The sequence below is a fragment of the Callorhinus ursinus genome, unplaced genomic scaffold, assembly GCF_003265705.2.
Source record: "Callorhinus ursinus isolate GAN/ISIS: 27379988/994484 unplaced genomic scaffold, GSC_fseal_2.0 scaffold76, whole genome shotgun sequence".
NCBI classification, from domain to species: Eukaryota; Metazoa; Chordata; class Mammalia; order Carnivora; family Otariidae; genus Callorhinus; species Callorhinus ursinus.
In genome coordinates this window covers 1545518-1571099 of record NW_027397138.1, presented here as the reverse complement: position 1 = coordinate 1571099, position 25582 = coordinate 1545518, and the positions used below count along the sequence as shown (strand labels likewise).

Below are 25582 nucleotides of genomic sequence, written 5' to 3'. Positions count from 1 at the left end.
ATAATAGCAAGTATGCATTCAGCACTTATATGCATTGTGCTAAGTATTTTATTTGTTACTTCATTCCATCCTTACAACCACCTCGCCATGGCTATTTCCATCACCTTGCAAATGAAACAGAAGTTTAGAAAAGTTAGGTGACTTGCCCAAGGTCACACAGTGAGTGAGTGGGTGAGCTGTCACTCAACCCATACCTGTTTTGTTCCAGTGGATGTTTGTAACTATTAAATTTTGCTGCCTCCTAGGATATAGTGTGTTACCTAATGGGGGCAATTAATAAATGCTGGTTTCCTTCCTTCTTTCCCTCCTTTTTCTATCCATTATCTTTTCCCCACTCTAGACTAATTTCCTACAAATGCTACCTGCATCGGAGCCCCGCCACCCTTCAAGGCTCCCTTTTCTTCTGCACAGAGTCAGTCCTTCACTCCACATTTTTTAGGCATCACCAGCGTTTTCTGGTTGCATATCTTTTCTATTTAAATAAATCCTAGAAAGGCTGGTTAGCTGCTGTTCCTTTTATGTGTTATCATGTGTTTCTTTTATGTGTTATCAAGTCCTAGGGTAGCTGACTTTAAATGGAGTTAGGTATTTGGTAAATGATTGTTAAATTACTGCCTTTGGGTTTTATCTTGAGAGCCGAGGTTACTAAGCCATCAGAAGAATCAGAAGAATAGACTGGAATCAGGATACACAATCCACCAGAATTGACCAGAAGGGTACAACCACGGGGCGGACCACTTGGGGAATTGCCCCAGTCCAGGCAGGAATCCCAGAAGAAATCCCTGTCTAGTGAGAAGGCAAAGGGAGCAGAGGAGCACAAGATAAGAGGTGTGGTATGCACTGACTCCTGGTAACGTCTTCCACAGCAACTATTCTATTCCCTGGTCTGTCCACCTCTCAGCCGCAGAGCAGGCCTCTGAAAGCTAGGGAGAAATGTTATGGTTGCATGGTTCCAGGTCCCCAGATCAAGGCTCCAGAGGTCTGCCCAGTATAATTGAGTATAATGGGATGGGTGAGTAGTGTTTCTTAATACAGCCCGATTTAAGAGGTGGGGCGGAATGGGCAACATTTTTCCAGAGTCACTTTCTGTGCTTCCACCAGGGCAGATAACAGCCTGTGGGGTTGTGACCACAGGATGTACAGTTCTGCCAACACATTTACTACCTAAGGCTATAAGACCTGTTTGGGCCCTTCTGCTTGTCAACAGAGTCGAACCGTAGCAGCTCAGCGCCCAGTCCCAGGGCGTGATAGACGTACCAGGGCCTGAGGAATGCAAAGAGCAGTGTGGCCGCTTTTCACCTGGAAATTCCACTTAAGAAGAAAAGATCTGAAACATAACCTAATCTGGACTTTGAGGGCAGACCAGGAAACCGATTTCTGCCCGAGCTGGGTTGGTGGGAAGGAAGAGAAACTCGAAGGAGGGAGAACTGTTGAGTCTGACATTAATTAAGCCGCGGCAGGGAAGCAAACGGCGGAGGCTATCGCCCTCCTAAACTCTCAGGGAGACACGTCAGCTGGAGCTCGGGGCAATTTCAGCAGGCGATGTCCCGGTCCGGGAGGGGTGGCGGGCGGCTGCAGGCGGGCTCTAGGGCCCAGCGGCCCGGCGCGGGGGCGGGGGTGGAGTGTAGGGTTACAGTGACGAGCCCGACGACCCTCCCCGGCCCGTGCGCGGGGAGCGGGGAGCCCGGGGCGGGGAGCGCGGGCTGCGGTGGGACGCGCGGGACGCTCTAGGACCCAGCAGCGGCGGACGGCTTCGGGGCTGGAGGTGAAGCCCTGGCATTTCTCTCCTTCCTGTGTGAATGGGGCTGACTGTCGGGCGCCGCTTCCCCGCGCTGCCCCACGCCATGCCCTGCACGCTGCCCGGCGGCCGCCTTCCCCAGCCGCGCCACTGAGCTAGCCATGGTCGCCTCATGTGGCGGGCAAAGTTGCGCCGGGGAACTTGTGAGTCTGCGGTGAAAGGTAACCAGTCCCCGCTCAGGGTGCGGGGAGGGCGCCTCCGAGTCTCCCACGCGAGGGACCCAGCCGACCGGTGCTCCTTCACCCCTTGCTGCTCCCAGCACGGAGCTCCTCCTCGGGGGACCCGGGGCTGAGATCGGCCGGGCTCCCCAGCGACTTGGGCAGCCGATTCGGCGCGGGTGGCCGGGAGTGTCAGCCACCGCAATCTTGCCCTCCCTTACCCAGATTGGTTTAAAAAAAAAAAAAAAAAAAAGCAGAACTCTGTTCCCGCGCCACCCTGCAGGCCCCCGGTGCCGGCGGGTCGGAACGCCGCGCCGCCCCGCGCCTCATCCGAGCCTGGGACGTTGTGTGGGCCGGCGGGGCTAGGGCCCCCGGGTGCGGGCGCGCCCCCGACGCGGGGCTGGCCTTTCCGGAGGGGCGCTGCCATATGGCTGCACTCTCCGAATCGCGCCCGCGCGCGGGTCTCCCGGCGGCCGAGGGAGGGGGCGGAAGCGAGTGGCCGGTGGCCGCTGCCCTCCGCGCGAGACAAAGGCGCGCACACGGGCCCGCCCGACGGGATGCGGCGCCCGGTCCGGACCCTTCCTGCCGCGCGGGGGAGTCTCGGCTGTGGCGGGCGGGGCCGGCCAGGGGGTCGCGCTCCAGACCCCGGGGCTCGGATCGCGTTAGCTGCTGCTCCTTTGTTCTGCCCAGACAAGTTTCTTAGACAGAAACTGGGGAGTTAGACTTAGCTCTCCCTTGCTGTTAGTGCTGCCTTTAAAAGAATCTGGTTCAAGGGGGGAAAATTAAACTTTCCAAGTGGAACTGGTTTTTCTTGGAATGTGACATTTGTGGCAGGAGGGAGATTGGCACGTCGGCCCATGACAGCCCTGCGGAGCCGGGGGCCCTGCGCCGGGGCAGGGGCCGAACGTGCCCCGGAGGCTGCAGGGCTGGAGGAAGAGGCAGCGAACCCACGACGCCGCGCGCGCACCCACCTCGAGGGCCTCTGCCTCCTGCACTGAGCTCGCGGCGACGTTTCCAAGTTTCCCCCTTAGGAGCCCAGGCTGTGAATCCCGGCTCCCTACCCGCAGCTCCCGCGCCGCGCCACGCCCTACCCGGTAGGGTCTTGATTGGTGGCTGGGGAGACTTTCCCTTTCCATTTTTGTTTGAAGGTTTTGCTATTTTGGCTTGGGTGTTGGTTTACTGTCTTCAAATGGCAGTGCTTTGGAAAGTGCCCGGCTACTGCATGGATCACCTGGACTAGGGCTTCAGTAGAGGGGCGCCCTGCTCCTGTGGCTTTTGCGGTTGGGACCGAATATTTTGTGCCCTTGGTCCCTCAACTCCTTTGCTCTGTCCTGATAAAGTGCGGACATGGTTGCCCATTTCCTTCTTTCAAGGCATGTTATGAGAATCGAGGTTTTGTACTCCTTATAAAGTCCTTGGTTGGTAGCGTTGGTAGGGGGTCACGAGGGCTAATTATCATCCCCAAAATGCTTTGGACTACCCCAGACAATAACGTTACTTGCCATAAGCGAGTAAAACCTGAATAGAGAGATATTAATAGCTGCTATCCCAAAAAACTTCCTTCCTTTTCGGGAAGTGAAAAGTCAAGCCTTGAAATGTTGAACAATTATGGCTCTCTGCAGGGCCTGTGGGTCCCTGCCAAACTGACTTAAGATTTCCCCTGGCTGCCCACATTGCTGACTACCCACCGCTCCTGGCTGCCCACCACTGCTGGACCCTGTAGGTGGCAGACCCAGGGTAAGGATTAAGGGGGCTCTCTAGATTGCAAGTTCTTGAAGAATCTAGACCAATTTGAAATATATTTCCCAGGACGGTGTTCTGAGCATGTTCATAGTGCATCTACTATGACCATTCTTTATGGGAATTGTGTGGGAACAATATTTGAATACACTTTGAACTGTTTTGCAGAGGAGTAAAGGGTTGGAAACCACTTATTTGACCGAATGAAAAGGAGGAAGATACTGAGTAAAAGTTTTAGAGATGCCTCTAGTCTCCCTGATGAGGTCTGGGGGGATATTTAGTTTTTGGATAGGTTTAGTTTGACTTTTGTGAGATACATTTCTCAAGATAAATAAGGAAACCCAGGTAAACTCTGCAAATGGATAGGAGGGAGAGAAGGTGCCACACTTTTAATTCACCCTCCCTCTTCTTTTTGAAATGCACAGAAGTGTTTTTTTTTTAAGTTCTGTGCTGATGGTGGAGGGTGAAGAATACTAATGTACCGAAGGGCATGTGGAGATCAAAGCATTTAAAAATACATCTTTTCATGGAAGCTAATGGAGGACTTTCAGTTTAAATGGGATTTAAAAGTGCTGTCCTTAAGAAAAGTACATGAATGCAGAAATGTGAGTGAGTAATTTTATGGGAAGGCACTCTGCTGATTAGACTTGAGAGTGTCTGCCCTTGGCCAGTGAGTCTGGAGGCTTCTGTGGGTAGAACTGTGCTTTTTTTTTTTTTTTTTTTTTTTTTGAAGTCTACCTCTGTGGAGAAGAGAGGACCCAGGGCCTGGGGGAAAGATGGCCAAACTAATTGAATGTAGAAGGCAGCCTGGCTGGTTAGAGTTGCAGGGAAAAGTGCAGCCCGTAGGTACCAGGGCTGTTTTTCTTCATAGTAATTTGTGAAACTGCTTTGAAAATGATTAAGTACTGTATAACGTAAGGCTTTAAAAAAAAAAAATTAATGACTTCTGAAACAAGGGAAGTGGTAGTGAAAACTGTAAAAATCTGAAAAATTTTCCAGGCCAGTGAAATAAAAGGAAGTAACTTTGTAAGACCTGTTAGTAGTTCTGATATGCAAAATTCTCCCAAAGTAGCATCCTGCACCCTGGCCCCCACAACCCCCATGTGGCTATCTGCATTTCAAATGCATATGGAAGCAGCTCAGGTCAGGAAATCCTCTAGCGTTTTGAATAATTTTTCTCCTATTTTTTCATTAATTTTGGTAGGCTCTTGTGTCCCAGAATTCACTAGGCAATGGAATACTTGAAAAGCAAGGGGTAAGTTGGAGGTCAACTAAGAGGACATATTTGATAATAAGGTTTGTTGGAAATAATCGGAGGTTGTTGAAGTTTTTGTTTTTTTGCTTATCGATTTTTTTTGAATTTTTATTTTGTTGGTTTGACTTTGTTTTGTTTTGGAAGAAAGGCAAAATTTAAATCTTGGCCATTGTGGGTAGGTCAGTACACTACTTTTGCTGAAGGAAGCCACGCCTGGGCTTGTGTGTTGGCACATTCCCTGTTCTCTAAATTGTGAGGCCCTTGGCCTCTGTTCTTGTGAAACAGGATCTTTTCATTCCAGGCACTTAGGCTAGGACTCCTGGATTCCCAAAGGGGTTTACACATCAGGCCTTTTTTTTTTTTTATTTTATGAGGGGGATGGAGAAGTAGCTCTAAGATGTTAGGAAATGTATCCCTATTAAGACTCTGGAGAATTGGATTTAACCTAAAAAAAAAATGAAGTCACATAGACCTACTGTGTGACTTTAAATCTGTGTTTGGGACGTCACTTGACCAGTCATGCAGCTATATATATATACCTCTTTTTTGTTCATTTTGTTTTGCTTTTAAGTAAAAGGCCTGTAGTTCACTTTTTAAAAAACTTTTTATTTTGAAATGATTATAGCTTTATGGAAAGTTGCAAAAATAGTAGAGAGGTCCTGTGTACTCTTCACCCATTTTCCCCCATTGGTAACATCTTACATAACCAAAGTACAATAGAACCGGGAAACTGACATGGGTGTAGTCCACAGAGCATAGTCAGATTTCACTGGTTCTGCATGCACACATCTGTGTCTGTGTGTATCTATACTTCTTTGCATTTTTTTCACACTTGTGGATTCTGGTAACCACCAGCACAGCCAAGATATAGAACTGTTCCATCAGCTCAAGGATGTCCCTTATGCCACCCCTCACAGTCACATCCACTCTCTCCCCTTCCTGCACCCAACTGTAAACCCTAGTAACCACTAATCTCTTATCCCTCTGTCATTTTGAGAATGTTACAAAAATAAAATCTTGTGGTATGTAACCTTTTGAGATTCACTTTTTCACTCAGCATGATACCCTTGAGATCCACCCAGGCTGTCACATTATCAACAGTCTGTTCTTTTTTTATTGCTGAGTAGTAGTCCATGGTATGGATATACCACAGCTTGTTGAACCATTCCCCTACTGAAGAACACTTGGGTTGTTTCCAGTTTTTGGCTCTTACAATTTAAGTTGCTGTGAACATTTGTGCACACATGGGGTTTTGTATAGACATGTTTTCATTTCTCCAGGATAAATGAGCAGGAGTGTGATTGCTGGGTTTTGAATGGTAGGTGTATTTTTTTTTTTTTTAAAGATTTATTTATTTATTTTGAGAGAGTGAGAATGAGAGAGAGAGAGAGTACATGAGAGGGGGGAGGGTTAGAGGTAGAAGCAGGCTCTTCGCTGAGCAGGGAGCCCGATGCGGGACTCGATCCCGGGACTCCAGGATCATGACCTGAGCCGAAGGCAGTCGCTTAACCGACTGAGCCACCCAGGTGCCCATATGTTTTGTTTTTTTAAGAAATTGCCAAACTGCTTTCTAGAGTGGCTGTACAATTTTGCATTCCCACCAGCCACGTATGAGAGATCTGGTTTTTCTCTGCATCCTCACCTGCGTTTGTTTATTTTTTTAGCTGTCCCAATAAGTACTCTAGTCTCAGCCTGATTTTAATTTGCATTCCCTAATGGCTAATGATGTTGAGCATCTTTTCATGTTTGCCATCCATGTGTCCCCTTTGGTGAAATGTCTGCTCATGGCCTGCTCATGTTCTAACTGGATTGGGTTTTTTATTACTCTTAAGCTTTGAGAGTTCATATATTCTGAATATGAGTCCTTTGGCAGATATATGGCTTGCATATATATTTTTCCAGTATGTAGTTTGCCTTTTTATCTTTTTAACCGGATCTTTTGCAGGGCAAAAGTTTTTAATTTTGTTGAAGTCCAGTTTATTGATTATTTTTCCCTTTTATGGATTGTGTTTTTAGTGTCACGTCTAAGAATGCTTGACCTAGGCCTACATCCCAAAGATTTTCTCCTATGTCTTGTTTTTAAAGTTTCATAGTTTTACATTTTTAAAAAAAGATTTATTTATCTATTTTAGAGAGAGAGAGAGAGGCAGGGAGGGGCAGAAGGGGAGGGAAACTTAAGAAGACCCTGTGCCCAGTGAGGAGCCAAATGTGGGATGCTATCTTTTTTTTAAAAATTTTTATTGTTATGTTAATCACCATACATTACATCATTAGTTTTTGATGTAGTGTTCCATGATTCATTGTTTGTGCATAACACTCAGTGCTCCAAGCAGAATGTGCCCTCTTTAATAACCCATCACCAGGCTAACCCATCCCCCACCCCCCTCCCCTCTAGAACCCTCAGATTGTTTTTCAGAGTCCATCGTCTCTCATGGTTCGTCTTCCCCCTCCGATTTACTCCCCTTCATTCTTCCCCTCCTGCTTGTGGGATGCTATCTTGCGACCCTGAGATCACAACCTGACCTGAAACCAAGAGTTAGACGCTCAACCGACTGTGCCACCCAGGACCCCCATAGTTTTACATTTTATGTTGAAATTAGTTCATTTTTGCCCTCTTTTAAGAATTTGTATGTCTGGTTACCGATCTTAAAAACCATCTCTTAGGTGTTTATTATGTTTTTAGTGCTCTGGAAGCACACTGTTGACCCAGGCATGTTCCCACTCTCAAGAGCTCACCCCTTAGTGGGGTCGTTGTATGGACGTTTCTGTGTGTGAAGAACAGTAAAAGAGACAAACATGATGTGCTGTGGGAACACTGAGCAGAGAGGGCTCACTTTGATGGAGGCAGTTGGGGTTTCCCTGGGCAGGTTGCCCATGCATGGTGGGAATAAAATCAGTTCTTGCCTTTGATGCAGGTTTTGGATATCTGTATTGCCATGAATTCTTCAGTGTGGGTTATCCTGGTTCTTGAGCACATGCTGAGGGACTTGGGGTAAACTGAGTGTGGTTGAGGGCTTTTTTGGAACTGCACATGACGTAATAGCTTAAACAATAATAAAAATGCAGTATAATAATAAAATGCAGTATAATAATAAAAACTCAATAACATACAGAGTATGAAGAAAGTTAGATAGCCTTAAAATGAGAATGTGTGTTAAAGTGAAAAAGGTGGTAATATTCTAGGTTGTTTAAGAACAGTGGACCTGGTTTGCTTCCTGACCCTGCTGCCTCCTTGGTGTATAATCTCAGGGAATTTGACCTGCTGAAGCATCATGGATAAAATGAAGACAGTAATAGTTCTTTACCTCTTGGAATTGCATGAGGGTGGAAAGAAATAGTGCATATGTACTGTGCTGGACACATTGAAAGCACTCAATAAATACCTGCTGCTATTATTATTATTATTAAAATAACAGAGAGACCAATGGTTTTAGAATGTTATGTGTATTCTCATGTATGTCCTTTCTCTGAGAAACTGGAATTCCAGTTCTTATAGAAACTGAGCTTTTCACAGTTGGGAACACTGTATCGTGTACCAAATATTATTTATTGCATGAAGTTAGAAGTTAGGACACTATTCACAAGCTAGTACTGGCTATAAAATAGACCTTTTTCCCCACCTATCAGGTTTTCTGAGTAAAGAACAGTTTCCTCTCTGCCCCAACTGCAGGAGGTCTGTGTGCTCTCAAAGCTAGTTCGGAGGTTACAGTGCTTGTCACCCTAGGTACAGTAAGTCAGGGCTGATGTCACCAGGATGTGTCCCAAACTTCACGACCGGCAGCTCCCTTTCCTTTCCCTCGCTGACTAAAAGTGTGTGTTTCCCAGAGGAAGTGGAATGAACTCCAGACGTTCGTTCTAGAGCAGTGGTTAGAACAGTGGTTCTCAAATGTGGGTGGACATCAGAGTCACCGAGAGGGCCTATGTTTTAACAAAACAAACTGTGAGGGCCCCCCCCGCCCAGTTTAGTTTCAGTTAGCTCTTGAAGGGGCCTGAGAATTTGCATTTCTAACAAGTTTCCAAATGATGCTGGCCCTGCTGGTCCAGGGATCACACTTTGAGAACCACTATTTGAGAGCATAATCTCCCTTTAACTGGCTCTAGACTGAGGTGATTTACTCTTTGGAACTGAATTTATTTCTGGCCCCCATCTGTTTTTACTTTGAGTTCTCAATCTACACTGTCCACAGTAACCACTAGCCACATGTGTCTATCTAAATCAGTCAAAAGTCAGTGAACTAAAAATTCCAAGTCTTTAGTCGCACGAGCCGCAATTCAAATGCCTAATAGCCATTTGCTTCGGTGCAGCAAGTTCCATTGGCTAATGCTCTTCTAGAGAGATGTTAGCCCAGTTTGACTGATGGCACCATTATCGGGCTTCATAAGATGGGACAGGGACACATTTTTGACTGACATGAATCACTTCTCTCTTGAAGTCCTGTGTGGACCGATTGGGAGAAAATACCACAGGCCACTCCTCTGTCAACATGAACCTCGTTTTTGGAGATTCATCTCATCTGGAAGGTGGGTCAGCAAGGGTTATGGTTAAGGGTTGGGTTATGCTGGGAGCAGCACTTACCAGGTTAGCAGGCTGTTATCAAGAGGAATCTACTGTTCCTAGGGATGTTTGCGGCTTTCGTTCCGTTCCTGGGGTTCTCCCGGGGGGTGTGGTCCCTGAGAGAAGCAAATAGAAATGCTAGTGTGGAGTTAACACCGAGAGGTCCTTCTCCCCGGGAGGATCTAGGGCCAGCCTGGACTCCTCCACCTTGGGTCTGTTCCACTGTTGAACCAGCCTTTGTCAATGCAAGGCAGGGGGTGGGCCTTTGGCTGGTGTCTGGACTTGCTGAGATACTGTTCCACACTGCATCATCCTGACGGTTGCCTCCTTTGAAAGTGTTCTGTAAGCTGTAAGGTTCCTTTCCCTTCCCCACATCCAGCTCCTTGCACTGACTTCCCCAATACTTCTTGCATACTTCACCTCCCTTTGCATGTACACCCGCCAGGTGGTTAGGCACTCATTACCTGGCTCCGGCATCCTCGCTAGGCGCACGACTGGTCTTCCCACTTCTGTTCTTCCGCACCTCTTCTGATCTGCTCTGTCCTTCCTTCTTTCCTCCACCCTTCTCAGAACAGGCAGAGCAAGACAAGGGTGATAGGTATCTTGTCTTCCAGGCTCGCTTTGCTTCCTGCATTAGGTGAGGCTTTCCCTGCACCCTGTGGCCCTGCGCCAGGGAGGAAGGAGGCACCTCACATTTAGCTGCTGCTTTTCAGGCGGAAGGGCTGCTCTGGGTCGTGTGACCCAGGAATGTGACCCCCAAAGACAGCTATGAGGCAGGGCTTTCCCTTCCTGACATGAACTGTACTCCGAAGGACTCTGAGGACCAAGTTCCTGAAGAGTAAGTGCCCTCTCTCTACGGGGTTGGGGGGAAAGGGGTAAATATGAAATTCTCTGGCAAGGCCCTGTTTCCTGAGGGACCAGTTTCTAAATATCACTGCAGCTAGGTTGATTGCTCATCCTGGTTATGTAGGAAAAGGTTGAAAGATATAAGGGCAGTTGAGATTGCCTGTCTGGGATCTTTTTTGAGCAATGGGGGATCAAAGAGGAGGAAAAATAGAAAAAGTGGCTAGGAAGTGTGCTCTTTCAGAATTATGGAAACCAGTGGATGCAGTACCTAGGGGACAGCATTAATTCACTGCAGAATATGTGTAACACCAGTTTGGTTTGTGTATCTAGAAGAGTGAAAGAAAACGTCTTCTGAAATCAAAATAGCTTAAATTAAGATACCTGGGAAAGTAATGTAAACAGCATCACAAAACCACTTACACAAACCTTAAATATTGTGGGGCTGTCAGATAATAAGCAGGAGGTTTGCGAAAGGACATAATCCTGACAGACTTCCTTCCTGTGGCCATGACTGGCCTGATAGATCATAAATGAGCAGTCGTGGCATGAAAAGTGGGGAGTACATTTACTTTAGCTAACTTTGAGATCTGATCCTGTAAAGTATTCATCCAAAAAAACCCAAGAATGTAAGATCTAAAAATGTCTTCTCTGAGATACGGATTATCTTAGTCCTGAGTTTAGAAATAAAATTTTCTGAAATTCTGAAGTCGTTTACCTTCAACTTTCCCCAAAATAGATTCCAGGAATTTGGAGAAACAAATTGAAATGAATATAAATATTTATATTTTAATGGCAGTTATTAAGTGACTAAGATCACCTTATTAGTTTAGGAACATAACGTGTGTTATGTGTAATTAAACTTGCTCATAAAGTGGACAGATTTTGTAGTATTAAATTTAGTAGTTAGGCAGTAATCACAAATATCCTAATTGAATTTACTTCGAAATATTTTCAACTCCTCTTCAGGAAGGAACATGTTGAACATTAGGAAGCATGACATTTCTCATTTTTTGGACAGACTATACATTAGGCAACAACTGGGATACAGAAGCATTCGCCGCTCGGTGAATATCTGTTGAGCGAGGAACTCTGGACTGTGCAAGTCAATACTGAGGTGGAGGATTTGATAAGGACATGATAAAAGGATGCAGTCCTCCGTCCGACATTGTAGGGTCTGTCACATGCGTGGAAGTGGACTAAGTGTGGGAAATACGTCCTTTGCTCCCGTGGAATTTAGATTCTAAAAGGGATGTAATGGAGGAAGTCATTAGAAAACAGAAGGCAAACAAACTGGGTTTATTCTGTTCTGAGAAGAGGACGAGGAACAATTTAGAACTACCTTTCAAGTATTTTATCTTCCCTGTGAACTGATTAAGAGGGAATGGGTTTCAGTTACAGATATCATGACTTCTGGAAGCACGGGAAGGGTTCCATGCCAAGGAGCTTGGGAGGAAATGGAGGTTATAGGTGCAACCAAGGAATTACTAGAAGTGTGGGGCTGTCTCATTCTAGAAATCTCTTTAAATTGAGTGTGATTGAATGCCCTGTATGAATGTGGGAGGTGGGTTTAATGGCTGGTTTTGATGTGTTCATCTGTGGAGCTTTTGAGGAACTTGAGGAAGCTCATGTGGCTGGAATTGTGACTGACGTGCACAGCAAGAACCAGATCAGATTCAGTAGGTTCTCCCAGATGACGGAGGGGAGCCCTTGGAAAACCATCAGGTGGGGCTGTGTCAGGGGTCCTGTGAGACATGTTCTATGGCAACAGCGCGGATTGTGTCTACATTTGCCTTTCAGTTTCCTCTTTGATTTGAGTGAGTTGTACAATCTGGGAAGAAGAGTGGAAAATTAGTGCTAATTATGCATCATGATCTGTTTGCAAAGTCTGTTTAATCATGTTGAAAAAGCATTTAGGGGGCGCCTGGGTGGCTCAGTCGGTTAAGCGTCTGCCTTCGGCTCAGGTCATGATCCCATGGTTCTGGGATCGAGCCCGGCATCGGGCTCCCTGCTCGGCGGGAAGCCTGCTTCTCCCTCTCCCACTCCCCCTGCTTGTGTTCCTGCTCTCACTGTGTCTCTCTCTGTCAAATAAATAAATAAAAATCTTTAAAATAAAAAAAAAAGCATTTAGGAATCTATGATGTGTTGTTTACTCTTGTAGTTTAAGAAGTTAAAAAAAAAAAACCAAAAACAAAACAGCCCCTGGACTTTTAATTCTGTTTATCCTGCAACTTTACTGAATTTACTTACCAGTAATAATAGTTTTTGATAGAGTCTTTAAGGTTTTCTCTATATAGTATCATGTCATCTGCACACAGTAACAGTTTTACTTCTTATTTACCCATTAGAATGCCTTTTCTTTCTTTTTCTTGTCTGATTGCTGCAACTAGGACTTCCAGTACTGTGTTGAATAAAAGTGGTAAGAGAGGACATCCTTGTCTTCCTGAGTTTAGAAGAGAAGCTCTCAGTTTTTCACCATTGAGTATGATGTGTTTATCAATAACTATATCTCCAAAAAATTAACTATATGTCTCCTTTATTTTATTTTTTTTTAAAGATTTATTTATTTACTTGAGAGAGCGAGAATGAGAGCACATGAGAGGGGGTAGGGTCAGAGGGAGAAGCAGGCCCCTCGCTGAGTGGGGAGCCCGACACGGGATTCGATCCCGGGACTCCAGGACCATGACCTGAGCCAAAGGCAGCCGCTTAACCAACTGAGCCACCCAGGCGCCCAACTATATGGTTCCTCTAAACAAAGCTTAAAGCTCATCAATGCAGCAGTGAAATCGATGCTCACGTCGATGACCTTTGTCTTTGATTCAGACCCGAGATTCACAATTTCCACAAGTGTTCATCAGGAACCTTCACTGTGGAAGGAGAGTTTTTTTCCTTCTTATTTGTCATGCTTGGGAGAGAGGACAGATCCTCCCCCCGCCGCCTGTCCTACTGGCCTGTCTGAAGAGGAGCTTCCTAGGCAGCTGAGGGTGTGCAAGGTAGAGCCTGGTTCCTGATACCTCCTCCAGGTCCAACTAGCCCTTGATCGACATGCCAAGGTGACAGACAAGTTAGAGGAGTTTTGAAGAGCCTTCGGATGATACCATGTATTCTTTCGTTTTGGTCTCTGACAGTAGGACTGCACCATTGAGCTTATTTTCAGAGAAATTGTATATTTTAAGATCTTTCAACCCAAGTGCTTGGAAAATTGAAAATGTAATTTTAGTCTAGTTTGTCAATTTGCTGAACAGTCTGACCTAAACAAAACTTCAAATGTCTTCATCTTTATTCGTGTGTGTGTGGTTTTTTTTGTTTGTTTTTTGGTGGGCAGCAAAGCAAAGTTTATTGAGCAATAGTAAAGTGATAGTACAAAGCTCCCAAAGAGGGAGGAGACCCAAGAGGGCTGCCGTAAATGTCTTCATCTTTGATCTGCTTGAGCATCTTGCTGTTTTTAAAAAGCTCCCTGATTTGATCATTTCTTGAAAGTGAAATTTATACCATTGATTCCTGTTCCATTTCCCCATTCTCATAAAAAGAAGCTAAAATGTACTGAGCACTTATCATGTGCTAGAACACTGTTCATTGCACTTATTTAATCTCTGTGACGGCCCTATGTAGTAGGTCCAGGTGCTGTCTCCATTCACTGATAAGGTAACGGGCACCAAGAAGTTAACTCATTTGCTCAGTTCACGAAGGTAATAAATCATAGAGCCTGGATTCTTACACTGCTTTAGGAGCACATTTGCCAAAACAAAACAAACAAACAGACAAAATGGCCCCTTTTTCTTTTCTTTCCATTTTGGTGGATATTTTCTCCTCTATCTCTGTTATTCTTTAAATCTTTTAATACTCCGGTCTTCTGGCTTGACAGCATCATTCTCTTTTCTCTTCACTCGTCATGTCTTAACATCCTTCCCTTTGTCCCAGGACTGCCTGACTTCCTGTTGGGCAAGTTATTACAGTTTCTTTTCTCCCCACCTCCTAAATAATTCTCATGGAGGCTTTTTTTCTAGTGAAATATCATTGTTGATTTGTAGTCCCTTTTATGAAAATCCCTCAAGGGCAAGAAGATGCATTCACATGCAGGTGTTTTCTAGAGAGGCTGCTACCTCTCTCAGATACATTTTCTTTAGTCATTGGAGTCCGTTCGTCTGACAAGTAGAGTTACAGGTAGAGTTCAAGCAGTGCTTTACATCAAAGGTCCTCTGTGTGTCTTCAAGCTTTACCACTTTCAGGGGCTGTGGGCACCTCTCTTTGCTTGGGCAGGGAGGTAATTCACTCTGTTATAACGGGTTTGCAGCCATTTTCATCTTAAAGGTCTCTTTAAGTTTTATGTCTTTTGGTCCCTTCCCCATAGAAGAGGCTATAGCACGCAGAGCCATGTTTCTTAAAGTGTGCTCTGTGGAACCCGGGGGGATTCCTGAGACCTAAAAACCACTTTCAAAGTAACAGTAACACACATGTGCCTTTTTCACTATAGGGACATTCGTACTGATGGTATAGAAGCAATGCTGGGTGAAACCACAAGTGCCTTTGCCTGGTTCAAGGCTGTGGCACTGATTACTAGTAGTCTACCTGTCCCTGACCAGCATACACTGTAAAAAGCCTGCTTCACTTAAGACCGTTCTTGTAGAAGCAGTACAAATATTAATTTTATTAACTCTCCAACCTCAGCTACACCTTTTTAATGCCTTGTGTGATGAAATGGAAAGTATGCATAAAGTACTAATGCTGCAAACGAGGGGAGAGCTCTCATGTGACTGGGTGGGGAGCTTAACTAGAGGCTCTTCTCATGGGATGCCATTTATAGTTGAGAGAACAGCTGACGAACCGTGGTAATTCTGATTTCTTGGTTTATTGGGTATTTGGTAGATGTTTTCTCAAAAATGAATGAAGGGAGCCTGTCACTTCAAGAAAATCAGTGGACACTCTTTGTTGCCAATGATAAAACTCAAGCTTTCAAGTGAAAATTAGAATTTTGGAAAATTTGGATTTGCCACTATGAGCTTGACAGCTTCCTGGTACACAAAAGACTTTTCTGATGATCACAATACATGGTATATTAACAAATGTGATTTTGTTGATGTTATATTCTTGAAATATTTCCATATATGGATTATTTGCATAGTTCAGTGAGCCATTATTTTCCAAATGACCAATGTATGAAATTATGAAATCATCGATAAATCTCCCTCCAAGGTGACCAGTGGATTTTAGTGTAATAGAATTTAGAGGAATATCCAAGACGAGGTCACTGATACAGTTTTATATTTCACATTGCAACCACCTTTAATAAATTAGCACTTGTTTTGGTATTGTTTCAAAGAATAGTCACAATTATCTGGAAAGGTTATCATAATACTCCTCCTTTTTCCAATTACATATTTGAATGAGGCCAGATTTCCTTCATCTGCTTCAACTAAAAATCACACAACAACAGAGTGACAGCAAAGGCAGATACGTGAATCCGGCAGTGTGTTAAGCCTGACATTAAAGAAGTTTGCAAAATTATAAAATAATACCGCTCTCACTGCTTTTTGTTTTAGAAATGAGTTGGGTTTTTTTAAATGAGTTTTCATGAAAAATATTTCGTGTAACTTAGAATGGGCTTATTATTATTGTTTTTTAGCTTATTGGGTCCTCAATAATTTTTAAGAGTATAAAAGAGATCCTAAAACCAAAAAGTTTGAGCACTGTTGGTATAGGAGTAAACACAGTATACATTCTGAGCCAGACCAGCTTGGCTTGAATTCCGGTTTTTGCCCTTTACTAACTGTGTCTTTAGGCAAGTTATTCTCAGTGCTTTAGTCTCTGTATCTGAGAAATGAGGATAATCCTCAAGGAGTTGTGAAGTCTGTGAAATTAGTGTGTGTGCATTCTTATAGACCTAGGGAGAAACCGTAGCTCTTGACAGACTGTTTTAGAACGGGTGTCCACGATCCCAAACCACCAGGCGAACGAGAAGAAAGAGATTAAGTGTAGCTCCTAAGGACAGTTCTAGAATCCAGTGTGTGTGCCCTGAGATGGACCTGGACACTGGTATCTGCTTACCACTCCATGCTACCTTGCGCCTGCCTGTGTCACTGTTGGGCAATTATCTGCCTTCTGTGTCTGCCTCTCTCACTAGCCTGCCATAGTTGGGTCCCCATACAGGGCGCCGTCTCACCTGTGACAGATGCTCAGTGTCACAGATCTTGTGGAATGAATGAACGAGTGAGTGAGTGAGTGAGTAATTCTGCATTTTGCTGCTCATAAAGTCCACAGACCCATGGTCTTTTGTAACGGATAGGGATTATAAGGAAACCAAATACTATCACAGATATCTAGGTGCTTTAAAATACCATTTAAGTTCTGTGGAATGCTTTGGAACCGTCACAGTTTGAATTTGCATCTCGGCCCTAGGGCTGTGAGCTCTGTGACCCGGAGCATGTCATTTATGTTTTTGTTTAGGTCAAGAGGAGATAATGAGACCTGATTCGCAGAGATGTGATAATTACCTGAGATAATGTGTGTATCGTGTCCTGCTCCATAATGTTATGTTCTGTGCCTTCGTTCCATATAAAATTAAGCAGCTGCTTATATCACATGACTCCATGGGGTAGCTGGCTGTGTGATTTTTGAGTTTCAGATTTAGCAAGCATTTGTCATATAATATGGTAGGCATTTTCACAGGCCTTATATTTTTTGTTACAGTCACTTTATTGTATCTTTATAACAGCAGTTTAGATGTAACTGACATAGTCATACCCGGTCATTCAGATTAGCAATTATGAAATACAGGGGCACTAAAATTGTTGACTTCAAATATGAACTTACTAAAGAGTCACAAATTTACACACAGAATTCTTTACCAAAGGAGTCAGTGCAGGTTGATTGGTTGGCTTGTTTTAGAAAGAGTCGCTGCCTTTACTTACTCATCTGGGTTCATCAGATCCATCATGTTTTGGCTTCACATGTGATCGATTTATGCAATTTTGGTTTATTACCGCTTTTCCAGAGTGCATGTCCTATATCAGCACTTGTATGGCAGAGAAATATCAGCTTCCTAAGCCTGACTCTGTGAAGAATTCATTTCTGGTCTGCACTTGTGGAGATCTTGATTTACAGGTGCGACACGGGGGCTTGGAAGTGACATTCTTAACATGTACCACGGCTGACGCGGACACAGCACAGGTTTGGGATTCATCGTTAAAGTAGAGACACCATGGTGAAAATAGTATGCGGCCAAGTGGAAGGACTGAGGACGGTGGCTTCATCAATTGCCTCGGTACTCTGGTGATTGGCAGGGAGGTTGCTATTATTATTCTAAGCTTTCATGAAAAATAGCACAAATAAAATAGCTCTGGTTCCTTCTCTGCCTCATATATTCAGGGAAAGCAACTTTCCCAGTACCTTTCCCCATTATCCACAAGCAAGAGCGTATCATTAAAACTAGGCTCATTTTAATGTAAGAAATTAGTCAGGAGTAAAGGACTCAGAATTAAGCGTGCCTTGTTGAGGGATTTGGAGAGGCAGAATGGCATTTCTTGCAAAAAGAGCTCTGATTTTGTCTGTGCTGCTAGCTAGCTCTCTGACCCTGGGCATTACTTAGCCACCATGAGCCTAGTCTCCCTAGCTACAAAATGGGAATAGGGCGGTGATAATTAAACATGATTTTTGTATCGCCCCTATACTAACTAGGCCCTCAATAAGTGGGAGCTCCTGCTACTGTTGATTATACTCTTAATACTGGAGGGATGTTTTGTTTCTTGGGGAACATTGGTTGCTTTAAATTATGAAGTCCATTTATGAACCAATATTGACTTTTGAGGGGAGTGAGTGTAAGAAGCCCCAGTCGCCAGGAGAGATGCTGCCCGATGGACACACCATGTCCCACAGCTTCAGTGGCTTCTCGAATAGGATCCCCGAGAGCCGGAGAAACCTGGGGGCAGGCCAGAGGGGTCTGAGCTGCTCCTCTCTTTAGTGATAGAAACACACGGAAGCAATGGCGCTCACATGCTAGGATTTTTTTTTTTCCCTCAGTGGAAACAATGTGTGCCAGGACCACGCACAAGAATACCTTTATTATGGTCCTGAGATTGATGAGAGATTATTTAAATTTCAGTTATTTAATTAAATACAGGGCTTATTTATTAAAACTAACCAGAGTACACAGTTCTAGAGATCTCCCGTACACCGCAGTGCCTATAGCTCCCAATACTATATTCTATAATTAACACTTGCTAGGAGGGTAGATCATATGTGAAATGTTCTTAACACACACAAATTAACAAAGGGGGTAGCAGGGGACTTAGGTGATGGATACGTCTGTGGCCTTGATGATGGTGATGGCTTTGTGGATGTATACTTACCGCCAAACTTGTCACGTTGTACACGTTAGATATGTACATCTTTTAAAATGTCAATCATACCTTAATAACGTGTGTGTGTTTTTTTTTAACTTATCTGAAGAAAAGAATTTCTGGAGTCCAGGTACTTGTAGTTTTAGACAGCTTAAACACCAAATATATCAACATGAAATACGCATTATGATATTACGTACAATTTGAGACAAGGTATTTAAGTAGCCTTTGGATTTTCTGTTGAAGTCCAAAATTTAAAAATGATTTTCTCTTTGTAGTTACAGTCTTTTTATTATGGGCTGCTCTCATGTACCTGCGGTGACTCTGTGGGGTAGGTGGGACTGGGCTGATTCCTTTTCCTTATGGAGAGGGACCAGGCACCCTCAGGGGTCTCCTGACTCTGTTCCTGCTCCCAGACCTGTGGAAGAAACACAAGCCAAAGGCTGCATTTGGGGCACCATCCCAGGACACAGCGCTCACCTGCAGGGGTGAGCAGGATGAAGGAGCACCTTCCCCTAAGTGCGAGTTTGTGTTCCAGCTGCAGAATCCCCATGATGCTGTTACTTCCAAAATCCTGTACAGAGTCCCTGCAGGAACTGGATACTTGTATCCATGTATACTTGTAATTAAGCTGTTTTCGCACTAGATGGCTTTCTCTCATTTTTTGTTCCCCAGTAGCTTTTACTAAGCTTTGGTCTCCTGATTAGTTTGAAAAAGACACGCCTGGGTGGCTCGGATGGTTAAGCGACTGCCTTCGGCTCGGGTCATGGTCCCGGAGTCCCGGGATCGAGTCCCGCATCGGGCTCCCTGCTCAGCGGGGAGTCTGCTTCTCCCTCTGACCCTCTTCCCTCTCATGCTCTCTATCTCTCATTCTCTCTCTCTCAAATAAATAAATAAAATCTTAAAAAAAAAAGAAAAAGACAAAATCATCTTTGAGCTAAGGTCTATAGAATTAAGAATATGTTTATAGCTGGTTATTTTTAAAATGTACCCTAATTCCATTAATATATATTTATCGAATGCCTCTTATGCGCTAGAAACTACCAGGTACTGTAAACATACGCAGATAATTCATTGATTCAATAGACGCGTATTGAGCATTTACTATGATTTTGTTTTTGCTAGAAACGAGATAAAAAGGCGAATAAGACATCATCCCTGCTGTTAATCAGCTTATGAGTTAACGGGGGGAAAAATATAAGCCGAATATGTACGTAGTTTAATAGTGGCATAAATATGCATGGAACGTGATGGGAGCACAGATGAACAGCCTATAAACATTTGGGGGGGGGTGGAGTAGATGATTTCCCAGAGGAAGTGGCGCTAGAGTAGAGCTCCAGAAGACTTCTGGATACTCAGCATGTATATCTGGGCATTTAGTATGTGCCCGGGTAAGAGTTTTCCGACTCACTCGGAAAGAAAGGCCCTCCAGATGAAGGAATCTTTGGGGGGAACTCAAATTTCTTTAGGGTTTGTACAAAGGGTATTTGGGGCAATAGAGGCGGGTTACTATAATTCAAGGCAGATCGTGCTAAGTCATGTAGGACGTAGGATACAAACAATGCTCAGTTATTATGAGCGGGGTCAGAACAATTCATTTTTTTAAATGTAAGTCTCTCTCAGAAGTTCTTGATTGTAAGCACAAAGTGATTTTGGCCAACGTAAGCAAAAGAGGGATTTATTGGAAGTATATTAGGCAGCTCACAAATTGACAGGAAGGCCCAGAAAATGGGCAGGAACCGAGGTGAAAATTCACCGGGAACCCAGCCAGGGATATGCCGTTTGTTTTGTGAGGATGGGCCACCATAGCCACCCCTGCTGCCCCTGGACTCCTGTGTTAAGGTTACCGCAGGTATTTTATCAACACCCTTTGTCTTTGTGTCATTTCATCAAGATTCAAAGTCTCTGGGTGGAATATCCAGTTAACTGAGCCTTGGTTGTTCTAGCTGCTAGAACAGAGAGGGGACCTTCTGGCTTCTGTAATGGAAGATAGAACCTATCCCCAGGGTTTACACAGTGAGTTCAGGGTTTCCAAACACTAAAAGTATTTAATTAGAGGTGATTGACTCTCAGGAATAAGGTAGGTAGCAGTTGGCAGTTGAATCACCTAATCTCAAAATTATTTTGCATTTCAGTAGTGTTATGAAAATAATGTACTAAAATTTAAAAAGCTTTTAAAATCTCCCTTAAATACAGGATTCTGAGTCATCCTCCTCTCTACCCGTACCCGAGTGACACTGAACTCTCCATTCCTTAAAGGGATGAAAGGCTTTTGTGATTCAGTCCCTGTGCTTCTCCTTGAACCACACTGTGTTGATCGCTCCTCCTTAGCACCCTCTCCTCACCCCATGGCAGTGGGCAGATTAATATCCTCCTCATTTTCCCCCCGTTCTGCTCACCTGTCTTTTTCTCCCTGTCATTTCAGCTCAGTCTCACCTCCCTAGTCAACAAGTAGTGATGAATTACTTCTGGGCCTCCAACACTTTGTGTCCCTTTAATAGAGCGCTTACTCTGCAGTGTGACATTTGGCTAGTTTTGTGCATGTTGGTCTCCAGAGCTAGGTCACAATATCCTGAGACCAAGGATGTTCTTACTCATTTCTTGGTGTTTATAGCTCCTAGCACGGTGCCCTGTTGAACTCAATTGTTACTTTAAAGGTTAAGCATACATTCTGCATTTTGGCTCACACTGACAACTTCTCAGATATTTCACAATAAGCATTACAAAGTTAAACTTCGCACGGCTTTAAAGTTATTAATCACAAATTCCACTTTGAGAAAGTCTAAATTAAATAGCTATTGGCATATTTATGCTTTTCCTTCTATTCTACAACAGACAGACGGGTCCAGGGATTAGGATCCACATTTGGTGCCGAGAAAGACGGTATCATACAGGGGTTAGAAATCTTGGAAACCTTCCTCCCTCCCACCCCTCTCCATCCCCATCTTGGGTTTCAGCTAATGGTTCCTTGGGCAAAGAGCTCTTCCATTGTGTAGAGATTCTGTTTCCTGGTTAAAACCATGTGTGTTTCGTGCAAGTGTTCTGGAGCAGCAGGGCGCTGTTACCTGTCTATGCTTCACTTAGATCTCAGGCTCCTGGAGTGCAAGTTGGCTAACTCAGATGAGCTAGCTTGGTCTCACATGAGGACTTATGAACAGACTTGCCTTTATTTTTCAGGCCCTAGTCATGGGTTCTCGAGGCCGCTTCTTGTTTCTAGGGCATCTGTCTCCCTGAGCAGAGTATTCCACTCCTCCGGAAAAGCCTCCAGATCTGCCCGAATCAGGCGTGGTTGCTTACATTTAACTTTGAGGCCAGGGGCACACTCAGCAAATTCCTTAGCTCTTTGAAAGGGAAGGTAGAAGCCCACAGAATTGTTTGTTGCTGTGTTTAAAATCTCTGTTACAAAGTTATAGGAGGTTATTCTAATCTAGATGGTGAAATTGTTTTTAAATGCATTAAGAGGTTTTGGATTACCTGTGGCTGGCAGGAAGTTTTGGGCCTTGGCGGAGTAACACCTGGGAGTTGTTCTGCAGTTCGTGGAGGGTTTGAGGAGGGGGCCTATGGCCTGCTTCTCAAAGCACCACGGTCAGGCCAGGGGGTGGTGGTGTGCCAATGCTCTCCCGTCTTAGGGAACTGAAACATGCAAGGCATCATCGGGAACTCCAGAGACGCTGTGGAGGGATCTTTGACCTTTTCTTTAAACTCTTACCTGGTAGTGAGACCATCCCTGAGGATGATGGCAGTCCCGCATCAGTCAGCAAGTAAATAGGAGAGCATATCCCTTATATCCTCCTTGCAGAAAGTAGCCAGTACGGGTTTGGCACCTGCCTTCCAGCTTCCCCAGGACAGTAGCACCAGCCTATATTAAATGACTGCTCTAAAATACTAGGTAGTTGATGTTTAAATGCTAAGTTGTGCGCTTCACCTCATAATCGCTGCCATAGTTGAGGGAAGCAAGGCCATTTTGTGTGTGTGGGGGGGTGTTCGACAGAAGGTCGAGTGAGTTTTGTTGGGGTGAACTGTGAAGGGCTTGGGGAGAGGAATGTGAAGCCAGGGGATGGCATTCCCAGCTGGAACTCGGGAAATGGGGTGACATGTTCATGGGACGCGGGGAGGCCAAGTGGACCACCAAGGCTGTTGACAGCAGAGGAGGGGCCTGGTAGCAGGCAGCCTTGAAAACCAAACAGAATTTGGACTTGAAGCTACAGCTAGAACAGTTATGTGCAAGCAGGTGGCATGCTTAGAAGTGGGATTTAAGGACCGGAGATTTCCTAGCTCTGTGAGTGTTGGGTGACAGTCGGGTGACAGTTGGAATGTCCTCTGGTGTCTAAACGTAAAGGGCACTTGTGAGCCTGTTGTATTAGCTTCTTTACAGATTCAGGATCTGATCTTGGGGAAGTAACTAGTTATGGTAGAGGTGAAGCAGGTGAGATCACCAGGGTTCTTCTGCCTCTTGCCTATCCCAGAAAACTCACTTCATTTTACCTTCATTCATTTTCCCTTCAACAGTGAGGCCCTTTGTTATTGCTATATTGAGTAAGGAAAAAAAAAAGTCTTGTTCAGGGTCGCATTACCTAAAAGCCTTACCTAAAAGCCTCGGGACAGTTACAAAGAAAGTAACAGCATAAAACCATAACGGGAAGGGAGCTTTCAATGCTTTAGAAATAAGCCACAAGCAGTCACACTCATTTCTTCTCGTTGACACGGACATGCAGATTTGGTAAAGAAGAAGGGGACTATTCTTGGTGAGATGGATCAGAGTGAAGGTGAGGCAGAAATGTTGACCCCTCCAACCAGAATCCCAGAACTTCACCCTTTGTGGAGCGTAGCACAAACAGATCCCTGGCTTTCCCTCAGGAGCCATAGGAACTGCATGCGCCCCTTCCCAGAGGGAGACCCTATAGAGAGTTGACTCCTTTATGCTGGCCTTGGCTTGTTTTCCATTGCCTTTGCCACTTTCCCCTGTAGACTAAAGCTGTGTCAGCCGTCATTCTGGGACAAGGATTGGTTTGAAAGAAGCAGGTGACCGCAAGTTAGTAAGTCAGGAGGACCTTATGTGGAAATAGTCTTTATGAAGCCCCTAGGGCAACTACATGGACACAGACCACACTGTTGAGCCCGCAGAATCCTTGATTGGCTGTGCACTGCCCTAAAACCACTACTGTGGGGTGCCCGGGTGAATCAGATGGTTAAGTGTCTGCCTTCGGCTCAGGTCATGATCCTAGGGTCCTGGGATCGAGTCCCGTACGGGCTCCCTGCTGAGCAGGGAGCCTGCTTCTTCCTCTCCTTCTCCTGCTCCCCCTGCTTGTGCTCTCTCGCTCTCTCTGTCAAATAAATAAATAAATAAATAAATAAAACCACTACTGTGCCTGAGCCCCTGGGCGGGAGCCAGGCCTTGCAGGGGCTTACTGGGTGGGAGTGGTATCTGGGACTGTCCCCTGGGTTCTCCCAGCTTTGCTCCTGGGTATGGAGAACGCTAACAAAGCCCACAGCATTCCCCCTTATATGTTGTCATAAGTCATGTGTTTACTTCCAGTTTCTCATGTCAGATAGCCTTGACCTGGTGGGGTAGATCGGGTACCCTGCATTCCTTAAGAGACTCAATCTGTGCTATAGGAGTTCCTAGTGAAGATAGTGAACTACAGTAGGAAGGGAAGGATTATGTACATGTGGGATTAAGGGCAAGGCCTCTTTCATTTTTGCCATATAGCCCAGGAATCTGCTGCAGCAGACCCAGTGACACAGATTCTTGTCATTTTACCTTGCCTGGCCAGTGAGGAGCTCCAAATAGCATGATTCCTGTAGGGCGTGTCAGGCTGGGAGAGTTCACTTGGTTCACTTGGCTTAGTGGAGCGATGATACCAGGCCTGCCTATCTGCAAGGTCCACCTGGTCATCTGCTGGGCTCTTTCTTCAGCTCCAAGGAGTGGCGGCAGCAGTGGGAACATGACTCTCCGGGAATGCGTGGAACACCCGAATGTACAAAAAAAGTCTCAGATGATTGTTGATATGTGGTTGGACATCCTGTCCCTCGGTCTGCGGATGCGTGAGATGTGCTTTCTCGCTTTCATAATATTGAGGCCTGTAGACAAAATGGTGAAAGGTGGCGTATCTCTGGTGCCCTCTCTGCTGACGGGGGAACAGCAGATCCCTTTCAAGGATTGCTCTCCGTATGTTCTGTGGCCTGGAGCCCTTGAACCTGCTCTCGTTTGCCGGGCCACTGGATAAGGTGTGGAAAATCAATTTCTACCAGGGTTGTTGTTACTGGTTCTTGGGCTGGGCAAGGATAGAAACGAGGCTGGACCCTAAAATCAAAGGCACAGGCAAGGCTTTAACCGGGTGTACAGCTGGAGCCTAAGGGAGACTCAACACTAACAGAAAGGAGTTAGATTGGCCTGCCAGAACAGAAGGGAGGCGCGGTTCCTATAAAGTTCCCCCTCAGGTTCCCACGCTGGTTTAATATGCTAATGAGGGGGCGGGGGAAAGAGGGCTTCATCTTGATTGGTTGGAAAGGCCTCGTCCTGATTGGTTGATGTTGGCTGGCAATTCAGGCAGCTCATTGGTGCTTTTTGGAGCCAGGGTCCTCTGTTTTAAGTCCAGCTTGTGTGTGAGGCTGCATCTTGGTTCTGCTCTCCAGGAGAAGCGCTTTAACGCCAACACCCAACAGAAAGCGCCTCAGGTACATAATGTTTTTCACCTGGGGCTTGTTCCCATGGTCCCTAACTGTCTCATTGTAGCGATGAGAATGGCTAGTGCAGAGGTTCTTAATAGGTTCTATATTGAAAGCATATATCTATGCATACACACACAAACACCGTACACATTCCTTTATATGCATATACACAAGTACGTGTATACCCTTAATTAGGCCTCCGTTTCATTAGCAGATTGCTCTCCG

At 45.1% G+C, this 25582-nt stretch overlaps 1 protein-coding gene across 6 annotated transcripts in view; it reads left to right on the top strand.

Moving 5' to 3' along the window:
- AMOTL1 (angiomotin like 1) overlaps window positions 1–25582 on the top strand; it is a 116773-nt gene that overhangs the window by 20090 nt on the left and 71101 nt on the right. For 2 of the 6 annotated variants that reach the window (XM_073887123.1, XM_025893907.2), the window contains exon 1: window positions 1676–1959. The exons of 3 other annotated variants lie outside the window; for them this stretch is intronic. In XM_073887123.1, the coding sequence (XP_073743224.1) occupies window positions 1911–1959 (49 nt within the window). In that variant the 5' untranslated portion in view covers window positions 1676–1910. Of the gene's footprint in view, window positions 1–1635; window positions 1960–25582 lie in introns of those variants that run through there. One more of the 6 variants, XM_073887124.1, reaches the window with a different exon arrangement.